Consider the following 20,857-nt stretch of genomic DNA (forward strand, 5'->3'; position numbering starts at 1 on the left):
GTTTATTTTTATCAAATTTGAGTTTTATTTTTTTGATAATTTTAATCAAACTTGATATTATTGCATATATGCCTTTGAGTCTTACACCGTTTTAAAAACTTAAAAATATCAATATGTAAATATACATTGTAGTCATCAAAAATCAATGTCAATGACTTAGTAGATAATGTAGGCATAATATATTTTTAAAAATTTGTTTCTAAAGCCATATATTATTCTAGAATTTGAATATTTATATTTATTTTTGATACTTTTAAAGGTTTTAAATTATGTAAAATCTTGTTGTTAAGCAATATTATCAAATCCGTATGGCATCAATCAAATATTATTTTTCTGTATAAGATACTTGCATAAATTCTGCGCTTTCTTTCTAACTCCGTACTAAAAATTAAATTATTACACATATTACATTAATCTTTTGCTTCTAACAAAATAAGCTGCTTTATTTTTTAATATTCTTATTGATTTTTATTGCTATAGATACAAAATTTGGTTTTACTCAAAAATGGAGAAAGATTATGTAGGTGAAAAAAAATTACTGACATTTATTCAAATTTTAAATACCTGCTTTAATGTGGTTTGAAACTATTCATTAATAATAAACCTATCACCAACATTACATTTTACACAACATAATTGCACATTTTTTAACCCTCCTATGCTGAAAAACTATTATCTTCCTCTCACCTTACTATTAATAAAAAAAAATAACATATTTATGTATCTATCTAGTTGTATAGATAATTATATACACAAGTATAAGCAAGTAAATACATTTTACATAATGTTAAAATATTGTTTTTTTTCAATTTAGGGTTTTAAAATTTCATGAAATTAATTTCTTTTTAATTTTTATAAAAAAAATAATTTTTCAATTTAAAACTAATATTGTAATTTTAACAAAATTTAAGTGAAAATTATGATAAAAATAACATTATAATAATAGATTCATTATTAATTTCAAAAATCTTGTCAAGAAAACTGAAACTGAGAGAAATTTTTTTCTTTAAATTAATAAAGCTAAATAAATACCTACTTCATAATGATTATACTACCAATATTTATGAAAAACCTTTCCCCTCTTGTTCTTCATATTAAATTTCTTGTTTTCGACCTCAATCAATCAAACTACATTATTCACTTACTTTGGATTGCCAGTCACATTGGAATACATAGAAATGATATCTCTGATTAATTTATCCAAGTATAATGTATAATACCTATTACCTATATAATTATTTATCAATATTTTATTAATGTTTGACAATGTCTATTGACATAACAATTATTTCTGTCTAAATAGTAATACTGAATCAGTGATATACTTGTATATCAATATATTTAAGTAATTTATATAAATAATATATATGAATAATTCCAATAGTACTGTATCTAATAATAAGTTATAAGTAAAAAAAACACCAATAAAGAACGTTTTGATTTCTATTTAAAAATCAGACATTTAATAATGTTTATACATAAAACATAAATAAGCATAATAGTTTAACAATTATGTAACATATTTTTAAAGAAATAAAAATAATTACCTATTTAAGTTATAAAAAAAATTAACTAATAAATAAAAATATTATACAATAATATAGAAATATATTACAAAATACATAATTAAAAATAAATTATATCATAGCCACACTTTGGAGAAAAGGCTTAGCATATTTCAATTTACATTTTTGTTACTTGTATGTTTTAATTTTAACTTAACCATTAAATTATCATTGAAAAATAAAAATATAAAATAACTACTATTAATAATAATATAAATTGACATACAAAGTTGTTTTTAAACACATACAATGATTTATCTTATTCTGAACATACCTTTAATAAACAAATCTATGATAATCAGAAATTCAGAAACATTCCAAATGAGCTGATAGTTGTGTCAAAACCTAATTCCCTAATAATATCCAGTTGAACATAAGATAGTTTGGATGATATAACATAAGATAAATTACTGGGTATAAATAATTATTAGATAATTTGGCGAGTATATCATTATATTATTCACATTTAGGTGCTTACAAAAAATATAAATCAGAAGAAATAAAACGTTAGAAAAATATAGCAACAAACAACAATTATTAAGTTTTAAATTATTTTAAAATAATCCTGATATTATGTTCACAATTATCAAAAATTAAAAACGTAGAAAATTAAGTATTGTTTTAATTATTCTATTTACAATGGAAATCTCAAGAAGTTTGTATTAAGTTCTTAACTAGGTGAAAAAATGAATTATGATGTTTCTGTTATAGGTTAAAAAAATGTTTTTTTATGGTTTTCTTCTTAATGTAATTAGTTTGATTTTTTATTAAGCAATATATTTTAAATATTGTTGTTGTTTTAAATCCAAATTTTGATTTTAACAAAAAAAAATAATAGTACTAATAGTTCAAAGATTAAAACATAGTTTTTTTCCTAACTCATTAAAATTAAAGTTTTTATTATTACCTATCAATTAAAATTAAAAATAATTGTTTATATTATACATAGTTTTTAGAAGCATTTTAGTCAAACTAAGGTTTGCTATATATGAATAAATCATGTTTAAATGCACTATTTCAAGTATCTACTACTCTATAAATTTTTTGTTTAATAGGAATATGGTTTACCTTGTCTTATATTTCGTCTTGTATTCTGTAAGATTGATAAAAACCAAATTTAAAAACCTCAATACAAATTTATATCAAACAAAAATCTAAATTTACATATCCCTGAACACTGATGGTCTGGTTTTCTTAAAAATGGCTGAAAATACTCATAATGATGCTGATTGTATATTTGTACATATACAGTGATTGACAATGTAGAAATTATTGTAACTATCCATGGTTTTCTGTGTTTTAAAACGCGCAAGAGCTGCTTTATAGCCATAACCGTGTGGCATTGCATATGTCTTATGTCTCCATAAATTTACATACTTGACTGCCAAGTTATGGCGACGCTTACAGTACTGACAATACATTTTATAATCACAAAATGACATGGCCAAGTCGCGAGGTTTAGTAGTAGTCAATGTGTTAGGAAACAAGCGCATAGAATACTTATTCCTGCGACTGGGTTCAACAGACATTTTGCCATTATACTCCTCACGACTGCGGGTATTTCCATGGAAAAAGTTTCGAATTTTAGGCCTTAACTTTGGAAAAGCCATTAATGTTTTTTTATCGTGTGACACATCGAACAATTGTGGATAGTCTACATCACCATGTATCAAGCAGCCGTCATTAGTCACCGTGCACCTCCAATAATTACATAGACAATCATTGGTGAAAATTAATCCGGTGTCGAATAGGTTGATAAAAACTGATACCACCGTAAAATCAAAATTTGAGAATATTACCTTTATAGGTGGTTTGGAATCAGTACCATCTGTATAGAAATCGATTGCCTGTGTAAAATTGGCGGTATAGAATTCCGTTATCTCTTCATTTGTCTCGTTGGAAGGGAAAGTAAAATCTTCTGGTGTATATCCCATGGCAAAAATGTCAATGACATTAAATCTTCCGACGCGACCGACTAGCCATGCCGCGCACTCTCCGGACACGTAAATCTGACTATTTACCAGTCTCTTCTGCCTTTGACCATGACGCAGCAACAACTTAACGCGATCCAAAGCCGGTTGAATAAGTTTTAGACGTCGCTCGAACTCGGCTTGATGACGTGTATGGATTACAGATATCATTTTAAGTTTTTTATTCCTTTGCAAACGTTCGTTAGGTACTCCGTTTAACTAAATTCCGCTACCCGCTAAGCGTAGAGAAATACTTTAAAAGTACCTATACTTTAAATTAAATTTGATTTTAATATTTAAAATACGTTCTTTAACAAATACAATTTAAGAATATATTTATTTATTTATGTAATATCCTTCAAAAAAGAAACGTAGATACCGTTTCGCTCGTGTTCACTACACTGTACATAGCAAGAAAAAAATGCGCGCCGATCAAGGTTAGGTTAGGTTAGGTCCGATTTCACGCATTGCTTCGTGTCCCCACTTAGACTACCTAACGATCGACGGCGCGCACCGACAACTGTCAGCACGTTTCGACGATAGCGCGCTCTGACGTCTGACGGCACGTTTCGATGATGACGATGATGCTGTGGCGATTACCGAACGAAGAAATGGGTAGGTAACATCTTCCAAAATCACATTTAGCGAAATTTTCGAATTCATTGTTGCCAATTTAGAAAAGTAAAAATTCCATCCATCTTGCCTAAAGGGTGAGACAAACCTATAAAAAAAAAACTGCTTCTTTTATATCAAATTCAAATGTATTTATTTCACAATTTAAATATTACTATAAAATAAATTATATTTTCATAATTTTTCAGTAATGTTTAAATATTGTACAAATTTGAAATTCGTTAATTTATGATGTACCATGATATAGACACATATACAATTTATGAAATTGTTAGGTAAAGGATATTTTAATTATTAATAATTTTAAATATTGATGATCATAAAAATTTAATAAACATACCAGCACGATTAAAGATAATATACTGGTTACACAACTGATATGTAAAATAATACGAATTTGTGACTCCTTTCGTTATGTCACGATAAGGCTTTCAATTAATGCATGTAGAATTAATGCCTGGCGCTTCTAGTGGAAATGTACGATAACTAACAGTTATCAATTATCATATATTCAATATTATCACGATTATAGATAAATTATAAAAGTTATGATATTATATAAAAGAAATTATTTAAAGACATAAGCAAATACTCTTTATGATAATAATTCTCACTGTATAAGGGAAAACAGTTATAACTTTGTATGTAATCTATCTTACAATGATTTTTTGAAAAGCACAAACAACTTGGTTAAAAATTAAAATTAAGTTTTTTATTTAAATCAATGCTTTAAGATGTTTTAACTACCAACATTTTAATTTTTAACTTTTTCTTCAAGACTTTGCTTATGATTATTTTAAGGATTATTCCTCTGAAGCTTGTACCAGGGGTAGGACACTTCTGGGCGGCAGGATGATAATAGAGAATCAACCACTGTAGGTCCGCAGTAGGTGCAAGTATCTGGGAAAATACGTAATTTTAACGTTTGCATATTTGGTAGTATCGAATTAGTTATGATAAATATGGAATGGTACATTTTAACCCCCTAGATAAGAGTTCTGCCCTTTGATAAGAAATTATAGCTGATATCGAAAATTAATATAACATTATTTTACCGTAATTAAAAGTTTATTATTTTTAATAAAATGTACAAAAAATATAGATATGTTATGTGTGTATATTATGTTATGAACTTTACTAAGTACAATGAAATTTCTGGTTTATTTTAAAATATTATTTATTTAAAGGTATTTTAAATCTATTTTTAATTTTTTAAGGTATTTACAGAACGATTTAATTAAATTTCGATTTATAAATTTATATATTTTAATAATTAAATATTAATAAATAATTATATAATAAATGCAATATTTTTGAAAAAATTATATTATCCTACTACTTAAATAAATTACATGAATTATTATAAAAAAACATTTTATCATATTTTATTATTTTGTTATTGACTGATTACTGATAGACCGTTTGTAAGACGAAAACAGCATGTGATACACGAGTGTCTTCTCACCGTTGAAATAATCACATTTAGTTATCAATTAAATTTAAAATTTAATATAATTATTTATGTAATTTAATAAATGTGTGTTAAGACTGATATTTTTTAATAATACTAAATATCTAAAAAATGTATTTATTTAAATCATTTTCAGTGGTGGATCTAAAAAAAATGGTCTGGTCGAACATTTAAAATTAGGATCCGCGCCACCATTTAATTATTTAATTACCCCATCACCCGCCCACAAAAAAAATAAATTGTTGACATAATACTTCCATATCTAACTTATAAAAAAAAATGTTTCAATTACTTAAAAACAACATAAATATTGAATACAAATAAATAAAATATTATTAGTTATTATGCATTTAAATTTTAAATTATAAATAAAAATTTTGTTTAAATTCTAATGTATTTAATTCTACATAAAATTACTACTAAGTCAAACTAAAAACAAAACAAAATTTACATAGATCGATAGTCGTCGACGACGATGAGAATTACCAGTTTTGGTATTTTTAGCTCACTGCTATAATATCGTGATATTCTGTATTATATAATACTTTTAATATTATGGTTTATTGTAGCACAACTATTTTAATCCCTATTTATTTGCTTATGAAATCTAGTGTTAACCCTATTATTTTCGCCAAGGGGGTCCACACGGCCGGGGCCCGGTCGGACATGTCCAGGTTGCCCGGGTGTTAGATACGCCACTGATCATTACTCTTCATAATTAAAACACATACGGGTGCTTACATTAATTCATCTATAAACATAGTGTATTATAGTGAAGTTTATTAAACACTAGTTAATTATATTTCGAAGGCAATTTGTTTATATTATGAACAACCTGATCATCGGAGCCAACTAGTGTGTATATGCATTATTGTATTAATCTTTTTATTTGTGTTAAGAATGGGATGCGATTTTTATATTTTGCGAAGTAACTAATATGCAATGGCTAAAACGCACCTAAAACGTTAAACTTTGTTCCAGAGTTGTTAAAAATTGTAGCTTTTGTTATAAATTACATTTTTATATTTAATTAAAAATATGAAATAATTTTTTTGATATATATATATATTAGATATAACCATCTTACAACGAATAATGTATACTAGTCATAATATATCAATGCTTTTTGAGTTTTTCATTTTGAGTTGTTGATTAATTTCTATCTGTTAAGATTCTTATCATTGTTTTTTTTTTTTTTATGGCTATTTATTTTACTTTTATGAACAATTATATTTAAATTATTCATTATAAAATACAACTTACATAATATTGTTCTTTGAACACATGTCAAACGTGCCAATTTGTTTTTTGAAATCTAAATTTATAACCTTTTATACGATAATTTATTTTTATTTTTTTTTCACTGTACATATTACCATACCTAGATGTTTAAAAATATAATGTACATTTTATACATTTATTGTTTTCCTTTGTATGTTTGACGTTCAAACGGAGAAAATATTAAATAATAAAAAATAATAAATATAATATAGTATCTATTTTTTTAATTCGTCCATTTTTTTTCAAAATCGGATTTAGTCAACTCACAATTTATGTTAATTCATAATTTATGCTGGTCATATGCATATACCTATGCAATACTTCTTGAGTTTTTCATTTTGAGTTGTTGATTAATTTCTATCTGTTAAAATTTTTATCATTGTTTTTTTTTCTGGTTAAGTATTATACTTTTCTAAACAATTGTTTTTAAATTATTTATTTTCAAATACGACTTACATAATATTACACGAGTACGATTGATTATTGCGGATAATATATAAAAATAGAATAGGTAGGAAATTATTATAAATTAGCACAGGTGTTAATGCTATACTAAATGGCTTAGTTAGGTACTAAATACAAAAGTAGTGAACCCTATACGACAAATAAACATTGTCGATAAAATGATAATAATAATTTCAAATTATATACCGTGGTTTAGTAGGTATAGCCAGGTAAGTACAGTAGAAATATGTAAAACGTGCTAATTTATTTTTACGATGAGTAAAAACTATTTTAAATAATTTAGTGCTGTGCAGTTTCACACGATGAACAAAAAAAAAAAAAGAATGAAATCGCTATGAATTTCAATTAATTTTATAATTTATAGGTGATTGCTATTATTAAAATTAATTAAACATAGTGGCAAACACTAATTATAATAATACAAATACAGGTTTTTAGCACCAAAAACATCCGTGAATCGAATTATTTACTTAAATAATACATATAAAATTGAGAAACTTAATTCGTAAAAATATCATAATATTTATAAACATTAACATTTTAATTTTAGAGTGAGTTTAAACAAATATTAAATCATAAATTATTAACATTGCGATTTCTGGAATTAGTCGAATACGAAGTGTTTATCTGTTACCTATTTATTTTAAAATAAAATAATTTAATAGAAAAATAGAAAAATTCATTCGATTATAAAATATATCGATTACTTATCAATTTATTATTAAAATCATTCGATTATTCCCATCACGAGTAGACACTAATTAATAATACAAATACAGGTGTTCAGCACCAAAAATATCAGTGAATCGAATTATTTACTATGATAATAATTAATTTAATCATTTATCACGAACCGACTAGTAGAGGAGGAGGCATGGTAATGATCTATATTATTGTAATTTATATGTTTATGTGATAAAATTTCTATTTTTGAACGTTACTGCACTTACATCCGGTCAATTAAATGTATGCCGCAATCACACACACCACAGGAGTTTGGATATAAATACGAACGGTTTACAGATTTATATTGTAGTGCCAGTCCATCAGCCTTTATTGCACAAACACATAATTTCAACAATATCGTTGGTTTTATAAACTGTGCGCTAATATCTATTTCTCACGGTAATAAAAATATATTACTACGAAATCAACTCTTGAGTACTTATTTACCACACAGCGACGATCCACTGCAGAATACGCCGCACATATCGAAATATTATTATAAATACCGTAATTTAATACACACAACCGAAAATTAATATCGTACGCCGTCGTCTCTGTGTTCACTATTTCGGTACTGTTGAATGTCTTCTATTTTGATGTCACCCAATCGCTTGATAGTTTCATATCCTTATTCAATACTTGTGAAGAGTGCATACGGTATGAATGCCATCCGAAGGATAAACACAACTGTGCCATAACTTCAGAAGGTTTTACGTTATGTTTCATGCGTGAAGAAACTCCTGATAAAGACCAACATTTCTACACAAAAGATGACTACGACAAGTCGTGTTCGAACAAGAAAAAGTGCACGTGCGAAGGTGCGTGTTTTGCGACGCGCCAACACTATAGTGTACAACGATGATTCCACGGAGATTTCGTACGTAGTACGTACCGTAATGAGGTTAGGTAAAAAAAAAGAATTACAATTATACATTCAGTCATCACAACGATATCATGGTTTATGCAATCTACACAATTATTTTGCATACGATATTAGCCGTTTCAATGACTTTTTATCAACTGTTCAACAAAATTTTGTTTGTCGATAAAAAACAATCACCTAAATTATATTAGGTATTATTATTCAATTCTATTGTATAGTTGATATACAATATTATTGTTATATTATGCAATTAGTTAAGTCCATAAATTATTGTAAAATTATATTGTGTAATCGACACACGTATACTGCCATTATATGATGTATTATTGAATGAATATTAAACTTTAAACTATTACTCTATCTCATATTTATTTTGTGCTTTATTTTTTATTTTATCCTAACCGACATACTGACGCTCGTCGTATTAGAATTTCGAATGTTGTAAAGCTGTATCATGCTGTACCTATAACGAGTTAGATAGTAAAGTATCGGGATTAATAGTGTTTTCATTCGATAACCGAAATATGTAACACCACAGAATACTTATATAGTAGTACAAAAATCTCAAAAATTCTAAATATGGTCTTTAAGTATCCATATTCAAAACTCTGGGTATCAGAATTTGAAAAATTCATAATTAAATGAAAAGAGGTAATACATCCAAAATGTATTCGAAAAATATTCCTACTGTCCTGTCTATTCAAATATTTTTATAAATGGTAAATATACGATCTTTACCAAGTAAAAGTCTATTCACTTATTTCTAGGTCGAATATACCCATTTTTAAAAGTTATACATCCTCACTAAGATATTTGATGTATATATATATATATATACATATTTCGTTATTAGTATATTATTTTTAATATCACAATAGGATGAATATCTTGTGTGAGTATTTATTACTAGTATTTTTTTTTAAGCCATAGTAATTATGTAATAGCTGTTTCACGGGTTTAGACTGACGCCTGACGGCAGCGATCGATTTTGATCAATGTAACCGTTATCGGTTATCGGTTTGTGAAATTGGCGGGGGTGCGCGAGTTAAGACGTATTTTGGTTGCCGCACAGGTGCGTTCTCTGGTGGGCCCGAGTGTAGTGTGTATAAAACTAAGCTGACGGATTGGCCCATCATCTCCTAGGCCAGTTTTGAATTCATGACTTGCATAATAAGACTTACTATCATAATAAGCGACTCTCTCAGCGCCCTGGTCTCTCTACAAGATCACCACCCTCAAAATGAAGTAATCCAACTTACCAAAGACCTCATTTCCTTATCGAAAAACAATATTAAATTTATGTGGATCCCTTCTCACACAGGTATCCCCGGGAATTAAAAAGTCGACCAAATGGCGAATGAAGCAGTTACATCCACAACCTCTACCTTCATAAATAAAATCCCAAATAAAGACTTCACAAATGAAGCCCATAAACGAATTATAAAAACATGGCAAAATCACTGGGATTCAATTCCCGACAGCAACAAACTCAGAAACATCAAAATAACTGTGTCCAAAAGGACATATCCAGAGACCGTAACCAGGAAAGAACAAATAATTATAAACAGAGCCAGAATAGGTCATTCCCACATCACTCACTCATATTTGATAACCAAGGAGTCCCTCTCTCGTGTGACACATGTAAAACTCCCCTTACAATGGAACACATCATTATGGTCTGCCCCAAATACTCAACCACACGTTGTCTTCTCAATAATCCAAGATCACTCGAAGAAGCCCTCAGTCAACATAACTCCGTCAACATTTTTAAATTTAGATAAAAAATAGATTTAGATAAAAAACAGTAAATTTTACAGTTCTTTCATTGTACCTCTACAATAATAAGATAATGTCTCCTTTTATATTGTAAAACTATAACTTTTTGTAATTATAGGCTAATAATCCTTGTAATTGAAGCCTTTATGTTAATAACAAAAAAAAAAAATTATTTCCGGAAGCCCGAATAAAAAAATGTGTAGTTTCCGATCAGAGTAAAAAAATTATATTAAACAAATAATCAATTTATTCTCTACAAATCAAAATCAAAATATTATATTAATATTAATATTAATATAATATATTCTTTTTATTTCTGACTGTTGAATTCAATAGCAAATATTGTTTAAAATAATTAAATTTATTATATTACTAGCTGATAGATAAAACTTGAATACAATTAATATTATTTTTAGAACCACTTTAAATTTCATTGCACACCGTTTTTTTTTTTGTAACTTACTTACAATAATTTATTATCATTATTTTTTTAGTTATCTAGTTTTTATTTTTTATAATACATATACAATCTATACTACTTAGCATAATAGGCATATGTGAACAGAGAAGAAAGAAAAAAATTGGTAATTGTGGTTAAGAAGTCATCCGTTGTTGACTCTTTGCTTGAGGGGTGATTTTAGTATCTAGTATCAATATTAAAACCTGTAAAGTGATTTAAATCGGAATCTTACCTTGAAATTTTAATTTCTATTATAAACTGTAATCTGTATGAACCTATAAATATAATATAATTATAAACCTATCATTCGATGATAATATAACCTATATAATAAACAGTTTGTAAGACGGAGTTAGTAGGTATATAAGACTCGGACTCGATGTCTTGTCTTAACCATATCTAAGATACTATTCCACATCCATCTGTTTTGAATATTTAGTCTATAAACAAATATTATTTTTTAACATTATACATTTGAACATTTCTAATTGATTGCCAATTTCCGTTGAAAAATGGTTGTGCGGGCGAGTCTGTTTTCGACCAAAACAAAAATGTATAATATAATATATGTAAAAAAATAAAATAATTGGTTTATCGTTTTTGTAAAATTATGACAATAATTATTATATATTCATATAATTTTGAAAATGATTAAAAGTATAAGTTGTATAAAATGTTCTAAATTAAAATGTAGAAAATTATTTAAAATATAATATACATTATTTTTATGTTGATATTTCACAATACGTATAATATTATAAAAAAAATAAAATAATAATAAACAATTTTTGTCAATAATTATTAAATATAATAGTAATATCAAATAGGTAATTTTTAAATTACACAATACATAAAACTTAATATTCTATTTATTTTTAGGTTATACATATCGAAAGTTATTAAAATTTATTTATAATTTTTTTAATTAATTATTATTAGATCGATGGTCGTCGAATCGTCGTGTTTGATTCTGATGGCAACTGCCTAATATATAAGTATATGTTCTATGTAATATGTAAATGCAAGACTGATCGTTGTAAGTATTGTAGTGTCACTATCTATTATAGCCAAGATAAAATTCTATTTGTTGTGTATAATATTATAAATTTATAAATATTATGATATATCAAGTATCAACATAAAAATAATGTTAATGTTTATGGTATTATAGATATTCTTATATTTTAAATAATTTTCTACATTTTATTTTATAAGTTTTATGTAACTTATACTTTTAATCATTTTTAAAATTCTATAATCATATAATTGCGATAATTATACGAAAATTATATACCAATATTTTATTTTTTTACATACCTATATTTTATAAATTTTTTTTTGGTTGAAAAGTGAATCGGCCGAAAATAAAAGAGTACGTTTTTGAATAAAAACAGCCATGCCCAGTAATACATGTACTTCTAGTACATAATTTCTGGAAAGCAGGTAAAGAGAGGTAATAAAAAATGTTTGCATTGCTCTAATAATTATGTACCTAACTGGTTAGGTGTTGTGGAACCCCATATAATAATAATAAAAAAAAAAAAAAATCGCTTTTAATGTCATTATTTTCATAATATATAGGTGATTGTTATTATTAAAATGTTTTATAAATAGTGGTAGACAATAACTAATGATACAAATACTGGATTAAAGTACCAAAAACATCCGTGAATCGAATTATTTACTATGATAATAATTAATTTAATCATACCTATATCACGAACCGACAGAGGAGACATGGTACCTAATAATCTATATTATTATAATTTATATGTTTATATACGATAATATTTATTTTTGAACGTTACCGCATTTACACCCAGCCAATTAAATTATGCCACGGTCACACACACCACAATATTTTAGACATAAACACGAACGGTTTACGGATTTAAATTATAGTGTCAGTCTATCAGCCATCATCGCACATACAAATTATAATATTACTACAATATCGTTGGTTTTATATACTGTGCGTTAATATCTATTTCTCATGATTATAATATATATTATCACAAAATCAACTCCGAGAAACTAATTGTCACACAGCACCGTCGCACCGATCTACCACGGAGCAAGCCGCACATATCGAAATAATATTATAATTACGCTGATTCAATATACTCAGCCAAATAACATTATGTTTGTCCTGTCGCACGCCGTCGTTTCCGTGTTCACTATTACGGTACTGTTAAATGTCTTCTACTTTGTTCCTACTCAATCGTTTGCAACATTCACTGTCTACGACACCTGTGAAGATTGCATGAAATCAGATTGTCACACAAAACAAAAACATAATTGCGTTACCGGTACAGAAAGTAAAATGCACTGTATCATTTGTGATAAAACTACTCCCAACGGTGACAAACAGTCAATCTACCAGTGAGAAGAATTGTGGTGAATTGACAAAGTGTACGAGCGACGGTGTGTTACGTGTTCGCGGTAAAAGTGGACCCGAAAACGTTGGAATGCAACGCGAACAACATGATGATGTATGACAATACTTGCAACAAGGTTCCGTACGTACCTGGATAAGGATATGTAAAAAAATATAATTGCAATTATATAGTATATATTTATACATCCGATCATCACAACGATGGTTTTATTATCACGATTTTATGTCAAAAAATATTATGACATAAGATATTAGCCACTTCAATGACGTTTTGTCAACGGTTCATCAAAAATTTCTTTCTTAATAAAAAAAAAATTGCCGAAAATATATTATTATTATTATTATTATTCAATTAGTTTAGTCCATTAATTATTGTAAAATTATATGTGTAATCGATATCTACACGTATACCATTATTTATATTATTGAATGAATATTAAACTATTACTCTATCTCATTTATATTTATATTGATGTGATGATCGTATTCGAATTTCGAATGTTGTAAAGCTGTATCTTGTTGTACAATGACAATGACTTAGATATTAAAAACCGGGAAAATGAATATTTTCATTCGATAACCGAAATTTGTAACATTTCAGAACACTTGATAGTAGTATAAAAATCTTAGAAATTTTAAATATGGTATCTAAGTATTTACTATTTACATTCAAAATTCCGGATACCATAATTTTAACAAATGCATATTTAAATGAAAAGAGGTTATACATTCAAAATATCATCGAAACGTGGTGTTATCAAGTTGCAGAGCTACTTTAGGCATAATCCATATAATATAGAAAATAATGGATGAATTTATTTCCCAAATACAATTCTTTCGAAACTTTCGATATTGATGTTATATATTTTTTTTTAAGCCATAATAATAAAAATTATGTAACAGCTGTTTCATGCGTCAGAGCAGTGGTTCCTAACCCATAGGTCGTGAGCAGTGTGGAACAGGAACGTGAACACTATACTATAAATATTTCTTATGATTATAATGAAAATAATATAATAATTATATATTTGTATAATAGAAATACGTATATAGGTGTACAATTAGTTATTAGTGGGTCTCAAAGATTTTTTTTTAAATTGGTGGTCCAGAAAACTAAAAAGTTGGGAACCGTCGGTTGATACTGATGGAAGCGATAACCAATATGACCGTTATCATTTTGAGAAATTGATAGGGGATGCACGAGTTTGGACCCATTTTGCTCGCATCATAGGTGCGTTCTCTAGTGATTCTGAGTGTAGTGTAGATATTACTAAGCTGATGGATTGGCCCATAGTGTTAAATTCAAGACTTGTATATAATTTTATTATCATAATATTATCTTCGGGAGCCCGAAGAAAAAGGATTTGTGAAATCTGATATAAGTACAAATATTATATTAAAAACAAAATCAATTCATAACACAATTTACCTGTTATCCTATAATAAACTATAAAAATAATCAGCAAAAATGCCAACATTTCCATGAACGATTGCATTCTTTCATAATCTACTTTTAATATTGTATTAATACCTTTAATTATTTTAAATATTTTTTTTAAATCACGCATGTGCTGTACAAATAAGTAACAAGGAAAGTGATCGTTGAGAAAAACATAAACACTAATTTTAAAATATTTATTTTATACGACTAAAATTCTCTTACTAATATCTCGGGTCCAGAAAATCTATTTGAAATTAAATTTTTATTTATAACATTATAAAACATACAATTTTATAAAAATAATTTCCAAATATGCACTTATTAATGAAAAATAGTTAGTTTTACATAATATGAATCAATAAATTTTAAATACATACTAGTTTTGCTATAAATTATATTGCTTATATTTTACATTGCATTGTTTATAATGATAATTGAAAATATGCAGTCCTAACAGTCTCTAACCTTAGTACCTTAGTAGTTCATAATACAAATACAGTTATTCAGCACCAAAAACATTTGTGAATCGAATTATTTACTATAATAATAATTAATTTAATCATATGTCATGAACCGATGCGCAGAGGAAGAGATATGGTAATAACATAATATATTAATAAAATTTATATGTTTTTATATCACAATATTGATTTTGGAAACCTATCGCACCAATCCTACCTCTACCACTATCACACATACCTCAGGAAATTGGATATAAATTCGATCGGCTTACGGATTTAAATTGTAGTCTCAGTTCATCAGTCATTATCTCTAATATAAATTATAACTTGGTTTTATAAGCTGTGCGCTAATATTTATTGTACACGGTAATAAAATATATTAGGTACCACGATATTAATTCCGAGAGACATTTGCCAAACAGCACCGTTCTACTACAAAGCAAGCTACACATATCAAAATAATATTATAAATACCGTAATATAATTTACACAACTCAAAAACAATATGATTGTCTTGTCACACGCCGTCGTCTCTGTGTTCTCTCTTACGGTGTTGTTGATTGTCTTTGATGGAATCCAATCGTATGATACCGTTAAGCCCTATAAGACCTGTCAAGAGTGCATTGATTCTACATGCCACAAGAAAAATCATCATTCATGCGCCCAAACGTTACAAGGTACTGTGTTATGTTTCAAGTGTGAACGAAGTCCTGACGATGACCAACAGTTCTACACTCAAACTGAATGTGAGGATAAATGTAACGACAAGTCAAAGTGCACGTGCGACGGTGCGTGTTGGGCGTGCGTTGAAAATGGCAACGCGACTGCAATGTGTTGTGACATGCCGAAATATGTGTACGATGATTCTTGCAAAGAGATTCCGTACAAACCTTAATGAGGTTAAGTAAAAACGTAATTTCAATTCTATATTAAATATATTTAATATTTATAAATCTAATCATTACAATGTCATCACTGTTTATGCAATTTACAATGTTGTTTTATATACGGTATTAGCCACTTCAATGACTTTTTGTCAACTGTTCACCAACAATTTGTTTGTCGTTAAAAAAAAATAACCTAAATTCCATCGTTATTATTCAATTCTATTGTATAATTAATCTACATTATTGTTATTATATTATTGTTTTAGTTACGTCCCTAAATTATTGTAAAATTATATTGTATAATCGATATACGTAAACCATTATTTGTATTATTAAATGAATATTAAACTAAAACTCTATCTCATGTATATTTTATGATTAATTTTTATTTTATCCTAACCGACGTGCTGACGCTCCTTGTTATAGAGTATCGAATGTTGTAAATCTGTATCTTGATATACCTATACCGAGTTAGATTTTAAAGTACCGGGACGAAGTACGTTTTCATTCTTTAACTGAAATTTGTAACACTTCAGAATATGAAATTAAAAATGTAAATTAACATTAAAAAATTTAACAAAAGAAAAAAAGGATAAAATATTATAAAAAAATTGGTTAATTTAGTAAATATTTAAGTGAAACTTTTACAAGAATTAAATATTCTTAAGGAAATGATGATAATATTTTCAAAATATATACTTACTGTAACCTAACCTAAGTACGATAGATTATTGTGTATGATATAAAAATATACAATTGAGACGTAATAATTATAATTTACCACAGTTATAAACAATTAAAATAATGACTAAAATAGGTACTGAATACATAGGCAGGTAGGTACAGTAAAATTTAGTAAGATGTGCTAATTCATTTTTACCATTAGTAATAATTTGTTTTCAAATTATTTGCTGTTGTCCAACTTCCCACAATGATAAAAAAATGAAATCGGTATGAATGTTAATTAATTTTTATAATATATAGGTGATTGTTATTATTAAAATTTGTCATACATAATAGTAGACAATTATAATTATAAGCCCTATAAGACCTGTAAAGAGTTCAATGATTCTACATGCCACAAGGACGATCATCATCCATGCGCCCAAACCATAGAGGGTGCTGTGTTATGTTTCAAGTGTAAACGAAGTCCTGAAGGTGACCAACAGTTCCACAGTAAAACTGAATACGAGGATAATTGTAAGGACAAGACAAAGTGCACGTGCGACTATTCGTGTTGGGTATGCGTTGGAAAATGGCAACGCGACGGAAATGTGTTGCGACATGCCGACAAAAGTGTACGATGATTCTTGCAAATTGGTTCCGTACAATCCTTAATAAGGTTAAGTAAAAACATAACTTCAATCATGCATTATATATATTTATACATCCAATGTATGTATACAATATACATATTGTTCGACAGTAATAATTAAGGATAGGGTCTTCATGCCACAGAAATCCTTGAAACATCCACAAATTTATGCCCTAAAGAACCACAACATATGCTATTATAATATACAAATCTTTTTAGATAATTTTTACAAAATTTCTAAACTTATGAATTGTTAATTAATATTTTTTAATTGCGGTTTATTTTTTTTTTTAAATCATGCTTGTAATGTACAAATAGTAACAAGGAAAATGATCGTCAAGAAAAATATTATTACTAATTTTAAAATATTTATTTTATATGAACAAAACTATCTTACTAATATCAAAGATCCTGAAAATCTATACAAAATTAAGTTTTTATTTATAAAATTATAAAACACACAGCTTTATATAAATAATTGTCAAATGTGCACTTAATAATAAAAAATGGTTAGTTATACTATATATAATATACACAATACATTTTAAATATACACTAATTTAGCTATATATTATATTGCTAATATTTGACATAGCATTGTTTATAATGACAATTAAAAATATGCAGTCCTAAAACTTAAAAGTCTCTAACCTTAGTAGTTAATAATACAAATACAGGTTTTCAATACCAAAAACATCTGTGAATCGAATTATTTACTATAATAATAATTAATTTAATCATATGTCATGAACCGATGCGTAGAATAGGAGATATGGTAATAACATATATTATTAAAATTTATATGTTTTTAAACCACAATATTGATTTTGGAACCCTATCGCACCAATCCTACCTGCACCACCATCACACATACTGCAGGAGTTTGGATATAAATTAGATCGGCTTACGAATTTAAATTGTAGTCTCAGTTCATCAGTCATTATCTCACATACAAATTATAATTTGGTTTTATTAACTGTGCGCTAATATATATATTGTATACGGTAATAAAATATATTAGGTACCACGATATTAACTCCGAGAGACTTTTGCCAAACAGCAACGTTTTACTACGGAGCAAGCCACACATATCGAAATAATATACAATCAAAATATAATATGGTTGTCCTGTCGCATGCCTTCGTTTCTATATTCACTCTTACGGTATTGCTAATTGTCTTCTACTTTGATCCCACCCAATCGATGGAAACTGTCCTTCAATACGACACATGTGAATTGTGCATAGCATCTCCTTGCCACAAGGAGGGCCATGCGTGCGCCTGCAGTTCAGACGGTAATTATTTATGTTTGAAGTGTGATAAAAGAACTCCTGACGATGACCAACAGTTTTATACTCAAGCTGGCTGCGAGGCAAAGTGCGGGGACAAGTCAAAGTGCACGTGTGATTTTGCGTGTTGGGTGTGCGTGGAAAAAGGCAATGCGGCGACAATGCAATGCACCCACCTGAGCACGATGTTCGATGATTCTTGCAATGTGGTTCCTTACGTACCTAAAAAGGATAAGTAAAATAACAATTGTAATTATATATTTTATATATATTTGCATCCGATTATCACAACGATGAATAGAATATTATCACAGTTTTATACCACACAATATTTTTGCATACGATATTAGCTGCTTTAATGACTTTTTGTCAACCATTAATTGAAAATTTGTTTGCAGATAAAAAAAAAAAAAAAATTATATTATTATTGTTTAATTCTATTGTATAATTTATTAATCTACATTAATATTGTTATATTATTCAATTAGTTAAATCCAATAATTATTGTAAAATTATATTGTGTAATCGATATACGTATAGCATTATTTGTATTATTGAATGAATATTAAACTATTACTCTATCTCATATATTATATTTGTATTTTATTTTTATTTTATACTTAACTACGTGCTTACGCTCTTTGTATTAGAATTTCGAATGTTGTAAATCTGTAGAATGTTGTACCTATAACGTGTAAGATATTAAAGTATCATAAAAAGAAAGTATTCATTCGATAACCGAATTCACTATAGACTACATATTTAGTAGTACAAAAATCTCAGCAATTCTTAATAATAGTGTAATGATATGCGGTCGTTCATAATTGTAGATCTTTGAAAACGCATAGGCTTTTGATGGGCCTAGGACTCTGGCCGGTTTGACCAGATCGTCTCACTCAGTAGTGCATGCGAAACCACTCACTTCAATAACATATCTGCCAATAGTGCATGTGTACCAATCTTTTTAAGAATATCTGTTGACACCGTTGTCGATTAGCGACAACTAGGCGTGTATTTCGAAATAGATAAGTCAATGTTGTTTTTTATTTCGATATACGTGTCCAGCGATTTTATTTTATTTGTGTCAACTCACCATATCACTGCATTATATATATATATATATAAATATACACACATATGGCGGCGAACCAGGTAAAGTGCATGATTATTATATATATATTATATTATATTACTATTATAATTTAGACGTATATTCTGCATACCAGTGTACTTGATTAGTTACTCGAGAGCCATCCGATGATCAGGAGGAAGGTAATTGCGCGTAAGAATTGATGTAATATATAGTAGATGGTAATATTTTCCAGCATTTCTAAGTGTAGGAAATTATCTCCACAGACTTGGAGATATAACCCCTAAAGCTCGTGTCCTTTTAATTATCCTATCTTAGTTTTATTATACAATTAACTTAAAATAAAGATAATTTTTGTACAATACTATAGCTCTTTTTATTTATATGTTAATTAATTTTTAAATTTTAAATTTATCTAGGTATATAATTTTTTGTAGCTTGTTGATATTTGTATATATAATACTTAAACACGTACATGGGCTTTGAAATTTGCGTATATACAATTTTAAACGCTATAACACTAAAATGATTAGTCAATTTTATTATATATGATTATATATAATATAAATGAAGTAAAATTATTAAAAGTATTATTTTGTGACAAAACTATATATAAAATTGAGTATCCTAATTCGTAAAAATATTATTATATTTATAAACATTAACATTTTAATCTTAGAGTGAGTTTAAACAAATATTGAATTATTTTATAATTATATGAATAAAATACTAAATACAAATCATAAA

At 27.3% G+C, this 20,857-nt stretch overlaps 2 protein-coding genes across 2 annotated transcripts; one reads left to right on the forward strand and one right to left on the reverse strand.

Moving 5' to 3' along the window:
- Positions 1-2,779: 2,779 nt before the first annotated feature.
- On the reverse strand, positions 2,780-3,706 carry LOC113554922. The gene has a single exon (XM_026959020.1). It carries the CDS (start codon positions 3,704-3,706, stop codon positions 2,780-2,782), a length of 927 nt encoding a protein of 308 aa, XP_026814821.1.
- Positions 3,707-18,688: 14,982 nt separating this feature from the next.
- On the forward strand, positions 18,689-19,333 carry LOC113554725. The gene is made up of 2 exons (XM_026958689.1): positions 18,689-19,026; positions 19,093-19,333. Exons 1-2 carry the CDS (start codon positions 18,852-18,854, stop codon positions 19,257-19,259), a joined length of 342 nt encoding a protein of 113 aa, XP_026814490.1. The 5' UTR covers positions 18,689-18,851; the 3' UTR covers positions 19,260-19,333.
- The last annotated feature ends 1,524 nt before the right edge of the window (positions 19,334-20,857 follow it).

This window comes from Rhopalosiphum maidis, chromosome 2 (genome assembly GCF_003676215.2).
Source record: "Rhopalosiphum maidis isolate BTI-1 chromosome 2, ASM367621v3, whole genome shotgun sequence".
NCBI lineage: Eukaryota > Metazoa > Arthropoda > Insecta > Hemiptera > Aphididae > Rhopalosiphum > Rhopalosiphum maidis.

Excerpts from the sequence above, each read along its gene's own strand:
- LOC113554725 (XM_026958689.1), top strand. The coding sequence starts at position 18,852 with ATGGTTGTCCTGTCGCATGCCTTCGTTTCTATATTCACTCTTACGGTA. Across the intron at positions 19,027-19,092 it reads GTGCGCCTGCAGTTCAGACG|CTGGCTGCGAGGCAAAGTGC; the intron begins GTAATTATTTAT and ends TTTATACTCAAG.
- LOC113554922 (XM_026959020.1), bottom strand. The coding sequence starts at position 3,706 with ATGATATCTGTAATCCATACACGTCATCAAGCCGAGTTCGAGCGACGT.